We start from the raw sequence: 11,153 nt of genomic DNA on the forward strand, positions 1-11,153 counted from the left end.
CATCTCTGCCATTTCTGCACGTGTCTCCTCTCAGCTCCTCACTCTCCTGTCCAGCTGCAATGGGATCGTTTACTGGGAGCAGTGGGATGTCTGTCTGACCAGTGATGTGACTCACCCAGCACGATACTGCATTTATGCCACTGTTAGAGCATCAGAATATAATGAATTATCTCCATATTATGTCTAATTGGCATAATGGAATATAGTTATGAAGCTTAATTGGCAGGAGAAGAGTTATAATGGATGTTTTTGCTTATCTGCCTTTTCTTTGTGTCCTCTACCTCTAAAGAACATTTTGCTCCCTTTTACTTCAAATGATCATCATCGTACCTGTTAGGCTTTTCAGGAGGAGTCAGTTAATCTGTATCACAAAATATGACTGATTCCACACACACACACACACACACACACACACACATATATATATATATAAATTTGAAATGCATCATGTATCTGTTTGCAGGTGCATGCATGTGCGTGTGTGCTTGCCTGTGAGTGAGCGTGTGAGTGTTATGCATGCTACTCTTTCTCCACCCCTTTTAACCTGATTTCTTTTTAACCCTGTATGTGTTGTCTCCCTGCACAGCCCCAGACCAACAGCACCAAAAACAGCATAGTCACAAGCCCCAAAGGAAACCTTCCCTCTCCTGCACTGGTATTTACTGCTCTAGCGTCTCCTTCCTCTCCTCTGTCACTCCCCACCCCATGTCAGGAGGTGTGTGTGTGTGTGTGTGTGTGTGTGTAATTGTGTAAGTATTGAGGATTGGCGGGTGGGGGGGGGGGGGGGGATAATGTGTGTGTGTGTGTGTAGGGTGTAAAAAAATAAAAATAAGGTGTAACACTTTTACTGTTTCTTAAAAAACAGGAAACGAATAGTAACGTACACTATATGGACTAGGGTTGGGTACAAAAATGGCACCGGTTCCTGTATGATCGATATTTCCCAGTCCAAATTGCGATGCAGATTTCAGTGCCTTGCACTTAAAGGGAAGGTTTGGCAAAAAAATATACTACATGCAGTCAGTCATATTTGGACATGATATGTTCGGAGTCCAAACTTTGCTTTACCTGCTAACATTGCTACCAAATGCTGGAAGTCAACAGCAGCCATAATAGGCTTGGCGGTGGTAGCTCAGTGTTTAAGGTACTCGACTTGTAATCAGAAGGTTGCCAGTTCAAGCCTCACCACTGCCAGGTTGACACTTGGGCCCCTTAACCCTCAGTTGTATTCAGACGTTGTAAGTTGCTTTTGATAAAAGCGTCAGCTAAATGACAATGTAGATGTAAAAAAAAAATTTCATAAACCTCTCAACAGCTATGTACAGGTGGTTGTACATAGCGTTTTTAAAAATTGTATTTTATGGGTAGTTCGCAGTGACTCGTAATGCTTCCTAAAACACATCGACTAGTCTGTGAGATCTTTCTAAAGATCTGGATGCTGTTTAAGAGGGTTGAGAGAATTTTGTATGCAGGCTGGATCGTATATCGGTGAAGACGTTTTTAAGGAAACGGGTCCGATACCATCCGAAATCGAGACTGAAAATAGCACAGCAGCGCTTCGCAGCAACGCACTGTATGCGATAACAGGCTTGAGCCGCTCACATAAGAGCCGGCCTTGTTTGTTTATACACCGCTGTACAGTTAACTAGTGTCGTCGTCTTCGCTTACGATAAAAAAAAAAACTGTTATGTTCAAATACACATATCCATGCACTCGTACACTCGCCCTGTGTAGGGAACTGGTTCTTTGCCTTATAATGAGAGCATTTAAATAAGACAAAATGGCGTTTGAGCACTGTTCAGTGCCATGGTTCGGCGGGCAACGTTTTTTTCGTTTGTATTTAAAAAAAACAAACGTTCACGTTTCCAGTTTGGCCACGATGTAAAGGATGTTCATGGTCGGGTAAAGGAGAAAGGGAAGCAAAACCGGGCAGAAACTGATCTGGAGAGGAAAAATCCCGCACACGTAAAACACGCTCCTTTAAATTCATAAAGTTTATTACTCTATGGCTTTAATATATTCAGTCCGCACGAAAAAAAAAACCCACGGAAAAACGTCCGTTGGCCGTTAGACAGCTGAGATTTAAGGTGGGCTGGATTTTCTTTTTTATAAGAAACTGGAGAACAAGCTAACAAGGTAAAGTTTGTACATTTTTTTTGTCTAGAATGAATAACAATCTTGTAGTCGTTAGCGGATGAAATTTCTATTGGTCTTAAGCAGAGGTCAAGTGAAGAGACACGTAGTACATGTAGCCTCTCCACGTCTGTGCACTTGGTGCCTGTTGCGCGCTTGGTGCGTAGCGGGTCCAACAGCGATTTACCACTGAAATTCACAAGAAAAATGAGGTCAGTATTAACTTGGGGTGGACGTACAATTGTATTCAGTAATGAGAGAGAAATGCAGACGAACTATAGTGTAAATTTCAAGAGTGAGTGAGTGAGGCAGCCATACTGAGCAGAGACTGTGTATGTGTGTGTTGAGTACAGTACAACTGAGGTACAAGAAAGTGATGACCAAGCCAATCATATCGTCTCACTAAGAGAGAGACTGACTGTAAGGCAATGTAAGAAAAAAACCTACATGCTTTAGTCTTGTAAACAAAGCTGCTTTTTAAAAATTATTTTTTTAAATTTTATGATTTTATTTATAAATATATATTTCATATCCACACATGATATCTCTAAATATAGCATATATAATATATCCTGCCCAAAACGATTCTTCCAAACAACTGCTCCTTCCTGGGCTGGTAATGAGGTGGTGAACATAGCTACCTAAGGTTTCGTTGCTGGGCGTTTTGTTTGTTGCCTGTGGATATTGTGGCTACTTCGTGGTGATATGTGGTGATGTAGGTACCAGGTGTGTGTTAGTGGTCGGGTCCAGACAATAGTGGCTTGATGCTCCACTGGAGTGTTTGGCTGTGTTGCCTAGGCTGAGCATCGCAGTGGCAGCTAAACACACACTTTGGATTTGCTGTAATGGGTTGCAATGAAAGAAACAAACCAGGTTTGCTCTGAATAAAAGGCGTAGTCATAACGGCGTTCTGAGCTAAGGAATAAAGGGGAGGCAGCTTCGCAGAGATGTGCCAGGTGCCTGGCTGGGTTTGGGAGCCTCCATGGTTGAGTTCTGAGGCTCTGCCTCTCACAGTCCCTGCCGCTTGCCTTCACACACTGTGCAAGGATAGCAGCAGCAGCATGCAGGTGGCATCAGGTGGAAGCACTGCATGCTGGGAGGCTCAGGGAAGCTGTGAACTACGCACACTGTTCCGGCGCTGCCTAGCAACCGTAACAGCAACTCTTGGAAAGTGATATCATTGCAGAACATTATCACCACTTCAGTGGTTTCTAGCACAGTGCAGGCGATTCTGATCAGTCAGTTAGCTGTGCAGTGTTTATAAAATTACAAATGTAGGTAGTAATTTCAGATGGTGTAGGTTTTCATTTCAGATGAATTGTTAATTTTTAGCCATCACCCCCACCCAGCCAACACCCCCAACTTTCCCATACCACTTCCCCCATGTATCCTTCATCCTAACCCAGGCTCTCGCTGCTGCTGCTACTGGTTGCCTATGATCATGACAGTGGCATCATAATGCAGTCGACAGCGATCTGTTGATTGATCACTGGAGAAATGTTAATTCCTGAGGGGGTGTGGGGTGAGGGTGGTGATGAACACTGACTGTAGAGTCTGGAGAGAAAACATCCATGAATAGAACAGCTCAGAACAGACTGAGACCAGACGGATCTGATCCACCTCTACCAATTTGCCAGTGGCAGGAGCAGTAAACCCTCCAACCATACTCTATTCCGGTCTCTTCAGACTAACGATGGTGTTCTGACTAATGATGGTCTCTTTTAATGACAATTTCATGAGCTTGTAGCAAGCCTGTACCAGAGGCAGTGCCGGGGAGTTTGAACCCAAATGAAAAGGACAGATCTGCTATAAGTAGGAGCTGCTGCAGTTGTTTGGCCTTGCCAGGGCTGTGGAAGGGAGCAGGGTTTATAAGGGCTTTAGGAGCCAGCACTGATGTTAATCTCCATCACTTCCATCTCCTGTTCTAGTGCCTCTCTCTTCTGGTTTGGTAATCTTCAACACCCATCCACCCCCACAAGTGTTCTCTTTCACAGCTGCAGCTGCAACAATCTCTCTTCTCTTTTTTTCCTCTCTCTCTCTCTCTCTCTCATTTCCTTTCTTTTTTCTTTTTCACTTTGTCTGTTTATTCTATCCTTCGTTCATATCTCCCTTGCTTTTACTTCGTATGCTCCAGCCTTCCTCTCGTCCTGTGGTTTTGTAGTCATCCAAAATCCATTAGATGGACCCCACCCTCAGTGGTCTTCCTCATATACTCGTGTCCACCATTCTAGTTTATCTACATCCCCATCTGTTTTCTGTGTCTTTCTAATGTTCTGTATGTTCAAATATGATTTAGTTTGGTTCTGTGGAATATGCTGATTCTCAGGCTGCAATGAATTTGAATTAACATACTACCTATCTTTTATATATATATATATATATATATATATATATATATATATATATATATATATATATATATATAGTTTGTGTTTTCTTTCTTATTTTTCAAATGGAAGTATTTTGAGGTATGATTTCAGTAATTATTTTACACATCTACCTTTCAAAGATGAATAATGTTTCAGTAGCTGGAGCCCTTGTCTGTTCAGCATCTCTCAGCGTGTATGTTTGTAGCAGGAGAAGCCCCGGAATAACCCTGTGAAGATGTAATCCTATGCACGCAAGGAGTGTGACGTATCGTTCTTGGGCGCAACAGTTAGCGGGAATATGTAACAGCATTACTGCATGGTGTCTTATTGCTGGCAAACTGATCGAGTGAACCAATGAAATGGGGGCCATCTTGTGGTGAAGATTGGAAGCGCAGCATTTCAAAACTGGCGAATCAAGCTGCATCGTGTCCCTTGCGTTTGAAATTCCACAGAACTGAAAACATTACCATTGCAGTTAATGCACACTAAGACATGCATTTAGTATAAATAGTGTTGCTAACTGGGTTCGTCCTGCCATGACAAGCTGGAATAAAGCCAGACTGGTTTATTGTGAAAACATTTGTAGAGCAGCCGTTCGAAGCAGGAAACCATTGATCTCAGAAACCCCTAGGGTGCCTGAGCACAGGAGTCCCAAAGCGGTTCTCTCCACATATTAGAGTGCTGTCTCTGTCCCTGTGAGTTCTGCACAGGTGGCAGGATGAAGGAACAAAAGCAGTCTCAGGCTCACCTAATAATACTGCCCCACATTCTGGCAGTCCACCCGCCTGACGCTTTACAGCAGCTTCTGGCACCCACAGTGATCTCCATGCCTGGGCTATGACAGGTGCTCCGTTCTGTATCCCACATGACCCACCCCACCCCCAGCCCTGCTCTCATGACATCATTCTGTCATTTTCTCTCTCTCGCTCTCTCTTTATTTAGCTTGTGCTCTCTCTCTCTCTCTCTCTCTCTCTTGGGATAAGAATGAAGAGGAGTTAGAGCCCTCTTCCATTTGATTTTTCTTTGTCGGTTTAGACCCCATCTACTATCCACGCCAAACCCTGCGTATGTACAGATCAGTGCGTCCCATCTGTCCACCCTGCACTGAACAAGTAGTACACAGCAGCAGCAGTGGCTAGGGGCAAACGTGGCTGTGTGTGGGTGCTAACTCCACCCACCCACTGCTTCCAGAGATCAGAAATGCAGATGGACAAAGCTCTGAACGGGGCTTTGCTACAGAAATGAGACCAGTCTCGTGCTAGCAAGCCATGCTATGCCGACGACCTTATTTTCATGTCTTTCAGAAAGGAATGTCTTGGTGTAATTCATTTGTAATTAAAAATGAGAGAAAAGTTCTCACAAAAAAAGTATCCGAGTTGTAGTCTCTCTGCAGTATGAAATACGTTTGCTTAATATCTGTGTGCATATTTGGCTAGGGGTGTGTGTGTGTGGGGGGGGTTTGCGCGTGCGTGTGTGTAATGAGAATGTCGCAGCTGTTCTAATTAGGTTTGCTATGCATCATTTAATGGTTAATTGTATGCAATCCCTGTAGTTTTGTCGTTGTGGTTCATTTAAGCTACTCGTGTGTGTGTGTGTGTGTGTGTGTGTGTGTGTGTGTGTGTGTGTGTGTGTGTGTGTGTGTGTGTGTGCGCGCGCATTTATTTGTATGTGGGAATGCATGTAAACTTTCAGTGTGTGTGTGTTTGGGGTTTATGCCACTCCTCAGTGCTATGAAACCAACATATGAGGTATCTATTTGTTTGTTAGTTTGTGTATACATGTATTTATTTACTGTTTTGTTTCATTTTCGTGCCAGGAGTCGTCTGACAGCAGTAACGCCACAGTGGAGGACGAGGACACGAAAGGTGAGCATGGGACAGTCTGTCCAGTCTCCCAGGAATGAGCACGGGCCCCCGGGCTCTGCACACCACTGTGCCAGAGTCCATCAGCAGCCAGGAGATGGGAGCGCCTGCATTCAGATCTGTGCCAGGAGAAAGACTGACTGGTGCTGGGATTAACGGAAGAGTGGGCTGTGACTGTACACATATGTGTAGTCTAAGATCTACTGTAAATGGGCTGTGAACCAGCATCTTCACCATTGTATGTGCGTCTGTGTGTGTGTGTGTGTGTGTGTGTGTGTGTGTGTGGTATGAACACTCCTACTTGCTTAGGGCAAGGGCACCTTGTGCTATAATTAACTTTAGCGGGAAACCAAGGCTGTGCATGTGTCTAAAAACCAGCCTGGTGATACTGTAGTCATGATACAGGAGAGTGATACCCATTTTTCCGAAGCCAACAAGAAAGCCGGTAAGACGGTAATGTGTGTGTTTGTTGTGGACGGTGTGTGTGGAGGTAAAACAGCAACTTGTAAGATTTGTGCATGTGCGGTGTGTGTGTGGAGATGGTAATACTTGCCTAATTCTAGAATTGTTTGGATTATTTTCTTTGTCAGTTAGTAGTAGTTCTGTTCAAGATTCTTTGCACCTAGGATTATAATGAACACTTGCAGTTACTTCACAGGAAAACCTGCCTTTTATTAAAGCTGTGGTTGTCAGTAATGACTGGTATCAGTATTTTCTGTAATGTTTGGTGAAGTCTACCCTAGAAAGTTAGGTTGTGTACTCTGTGAAAAACTGTTCTATGTTTACTGCTTTTGGACCAGTATATTGCGAAGACGGCTCTGCGCTGGTTGTACTGTGTCGAGGTGAAGCACTAAACTGTGCAGTGGATGAATCCTGGGGTGCTGCACTGGTCTCTTCACTGTGTGCATCCTGTCTGCCTGTCTCTCCACTCCTCTGCCTGTCTCTCCTCTCGTCTCCCTTTGTACCCTTGTGGGTGGGTGGGCCACAGGAGAGAGTGTAGATAGCAACTCAGGTCACAGCCAGTCAAACCTCAGCTCCCATCCTGATCACACAAACATGCCTCGGGGTTCCACCCCTGCTGACTTCTGTGAGTGACAGTTATCTACTATGACCTTTAACGTTTGTCCCCATAGTTATCTACTACGACCCTTAACCTTTGTCCCCGTAGTTATCTACTACGACCCTTAACCTTTGTCCCCGTAGTTATCTACTACAACCCTTAACCTTTGTTCCCCGTAGTTATCTACTACAACCCTTAACCTTTGTCCTCATCACTTACTATTACTTTATCCTGTGTGCTCATATGCATTTGTGCAAATGGTTTTTGTACTTGTCCCCAGTACTTGAGTCTGCACCCAGGACCGATTCTGGGCTCGTTTGAGGGAGGAGCTCATTAGTGCTGGTTTGCTTTCATACAGAAAAATACCATCTGAACCGTGGATCGATTGTGCACTAACACAGATCACTTTTTTTGGACACAGGTTTGCAAAATGTTAGCTGCTAGGTTTATCTGTTTACTGCTTTTTATAATCATGCTTGGATAAAAACACTCAAGCATCACAGAACAGGGCTTTTTCACTCACATTTCACCGTCAAGGAGCACATGCAAACAATAGACAGGTTTTCTGTACCGCTCCTGGGCTTAAAAACAGCTGGACCAGCCTTACTGAACTCACAGAGCATGTAGTCTTGGGTCCGGAAGAAAACTCCCTTAGTATCTAGAACTCTGGGCCATGAAAAAACTCTGTTATTTATTCTGGCAGTCAAGTGCCTCATTATATTGTACAATAATGGCAACTTCCTGCTGCGTTCTCTTTATATGACAGTTACCTGCAGGCAGATAATATTCTTGCAGTGGTTGGTAACTGCATTTTCCAACCCAGGTTGTTGATCAGACTTTTACCGCAGGGGCCATAAGCTGTAGTTGTTTCAGGGAAAAAGCACTGATCTGTGGTCAGCTTGGTCTCGTTACCTTGACATGAGAGGAAACGACTGATCTCAGATAAGCATTTTAACACACAGTGTGACTGAGGAGTTTTGTTCTGCACTTTACCTGCCACTCCACTGCTGTGCCTGTCTCCTCCTATGTGCGCCACACCCTGGCTTGTCTCTGTGACCTCTGACCTCCCTGTTTCCTGGCTCTCTTAGCTTCGACCAAGTTCACAGACCTGCTGGGTACAGTGCGCAAGGGCCCAGGCCCTGTGCCTGACGGAGAGGGGTGTGGCCTCACCCCCTTGGTTGCTCAGCCCACCTCTGTGCCCTGCCCCGCCCCCCACATCCCCAACGTTCCCATGCAGAGTAAGTACAAGAGAGGTCAGAGCATAAGGGTAGACATTCCTACAGAGCTGAGATATAAAGGCTTGTTGCCGTCGCACAGAAGCTGTTCGGATGGCCACTGTGTAACTCAGTTACTCGTCCCATAGTCGGTCCTTTAAGGTGGAGTAGGTAATTTTGTAGAAATCAGCAAGCGTACGCTAGTCTGAAAAAAATCCCACCGCCTACCTTTCGCCCTGAGCGCGCACACGCGAACGCACATTGCCTGACTACAGCTGGCGGAGTCCACGAGAGAGCGTGTTGGAAAGAGGAGTGCAACGCGTCGTCGTCATCACTGTATACAACTACCTCGTGTCTTATTCACATGAAAGAAAACGCCCATCATTGTCATAACAGGAAAATAACCAGCTGGGTTTCGGTCATAGCCTTTTCTTCTTCTGTCTTGCATTGCTTTGTTTATCAGTGCACACTGCTGCCGGTAACGGTGTAACTTTCCCTGCTATTCTTGTGCAACTAGCTGGTTAGCTCCTTAGCTTTCTGCAGCGTGTGTAATGCCATGTGAAAGACTCCTCATAGGTGTAAATAAGTACACGTGCAGACTGCGGAGCACGCCGTGAGGTAGGTAGACAGACAGGTAATCCATCCAATCATTCCATTTGGTCCGAATGAAATGATTGGACAGGTTTTTTTCACAGTTCTACGACTGCCACAGATGATTGAGATTTTTTTTCCTTTTTATTCTCATAGCATTTGATTTATTGATTTGCTATCGGGATGGAAAGAGTATTTAAAAACTATGCTTCTGCAATAAATTACCAACTCCACCTTTAAACTTTCAGGTAATTACTCTAAAGCTGTTCATAATTTGAGTGTATTTGTGGACAGCCTCCACACGCATCATGCCTGCTCCCCCATTACCGAGTTGCTTCCCTTCATCATTCTTTCTTCCTTCCTTCCATCCTGTCTGGTCTTCCGCCCCTTTTGCACTGTCACCAAACCGCACCCCCAGTGTCACGTCTGACGGACCTGGTGAGTGGCGTGCGCAAGAGTACGGCCCCCCAGGCAGACGCCGAGCCCCCAGCGCCTGGGCGACCCCTGCCCGCCCCGGCCCAACCCTCCCCTCCTCTCCAGCCCCCCTCCAGCCCCCTGCCTCCTGTGCACTGTGAGTACAGCACCCAGCACTAGCAGTGGCGCAGTGTGGCTTTACAGAGTTGAGTTTCTTAACAAAGGTGCTACTGACAAAGCACTAATGGACTAACATGCTTCTGACCTGGTTTATGCAGTGGCTGCTCCCTTGAAACCCTAGTTAGGTGGGGTGTCCTGAAACTTCAGGGACTGTTTGCTTGGAGTCTTGAAATCCACAGTGTGAGTGTGAAGGGCGAAAGCGGTTGGCTTGCGTCTTGGTTGACTTGATGGGTGTTGGGCAGAGAAATGTATTAAGAGGTGAATGTTAACCTGTGATCTTCACATTATGGAAAATGCTTTGCGACTAATGACAAGCTCATTGTGTGTGTGTGTGTGTGTGTGTGTGTGCGCGCTTGTGTGTGTACACGTGCATGTGTCCGTCCGAAAGAGAGACAGTGTGGCTTTTACTTACCCTGACTTTTTTACTTGCCCTTTTCCTCTGACAGCGCGCAAGCAGGAGATCATCAAAATCACAGAACAGCTGATTGAGGCGATCAACAACGGAGACTTTGAGGCTTATGCGTAAGACACTAAACCATTCTGTGCTCAATGGCACTTGTGTGTATGAACGTTTGATCTGATTCTTCATTTGGGTGATGAAACGGTAAAAGTATGTGTAATTTGTTTATTTATTTACCGTTTTCCTTTCTTTTCTCCCCAGAAAAATCTGTGACCCTGGTTTAACCTCGTTCGAGCCCGAGGCTCTGGGAAACCTGGTGGAAGGAATGGACTTCCACAGATTCTACTTTGAGAACTGTGAGTGACTGCAGAATTAACATGCTAGAAGTGGAGCTTAGGACATCCCTTTTATTTTGTCCTAGTCATGTCTGCATATATTCACACAGAGACTTTGTCTAGGGTGTCCCTGTGTCCTACATTTTGTTAATTACCTCAGGGAGACATCAGTAGCTTTACTCCCACTGACAGGCAAACGCTTTGCAATGCTCTGTTGATCCACTGCAATGCTCTACTCAACTCCGGCAGTGTTGTCCAAGAACAGCAAGCCCATCCACACCACCATTCTGAACCCTCATGTCCACCTGATCGGCGAAGACGCCGCCTGCATAGCCTACATCCGCCTCACGCAGTACGTGGATGGACAGGGCCGGCCGCGCAGCAGCCAATCGGAGGAGACGAGGGTGTGGCATCGCCGGGATTCCAAGTGGCAGAATGTCCATTTCCACTGCTCAGGAGCGCCTGCCGCTCCTCTCCAGTGAAGGTGAGCTCCGCCTCCACGCTTGTGACACCCCGTGACGTTTAGTCACATCATCAACGTGGGGGGGGGGGGGGGGGGGGGGTTGAGTTCAATGCCACACTGACTTTAGAGAAA

General features: G+C 45.6%; 1 protein-coding gene across 35 annotated transcripts in view; it reads left to right on the top strand.

Annotated features, from left to right (window-relative positions):
• The window catches only part of camk2b1 (calcium/calmodulin-dependent protein kinase (CaM kinase) II beta 1), a 53,550-nt gene that overhangs the window by 38,705 nt on the left and 3,692 nt on the right, over window positions 1-11,153 (top strand). For 12 of the 35 annotated variants that reach the window (XM_035529575.1, XM_035529573.1, XM_035529579.1 and 9 more), the window contains 7 exons: window positions 587-655; window positions 6,319-6,367; window positions 8,513-8,662; window positions 9,648-9,800; window positions 10,270-10,345; window positions 10,485-10,579; window positions 10,808-11,042. In XM_035529575.1, coding sequence (XP_035385468.1) covers window positions 587-655; window positions 6,319-6,367; window positions 8,513-8,662; window positions 9,648-9,800; window positions 10,270-10,345; window positions 10,485-10,579; window positions 10,808-11,040 — 825 coding nt within the window. In that variant the 3' untranslated portion in view covers window positions 11,041-11,042. Of the gene's footprint in view, window positions 1-586; window positions 656-6,318; window positions 6,368-7,352; window positions 7,452-8,512; window positions 8,663-9,647; window positions 9,801-10,269; window positions 10,346-10,484; window positions 10,580-10,807; window positions 11,043-11,153 lie in introns of all 35 variants that reach the window. The other 23 variants (XM_035529602.1, XM_035529594.1, XM_035529605.1 and 20 more) reach the window with 6 other exon arrangements.

This window comes from Electrophorus electricus, chromosome 9 (assembly GCF_013358815.1).
Source record: "Electrophorus electricus isolate fEleEle1 chromosome 9, fEleEle1.pri, whole genome shotgun sequence".
In the NCBI taxonomy this organism is placed as follows: Eukaryota; Metazoa; Chordata; class Actinopteri; order Gymnotiformes; family Gymnotidae; genus Electrophorus; species Electrophorus electricus.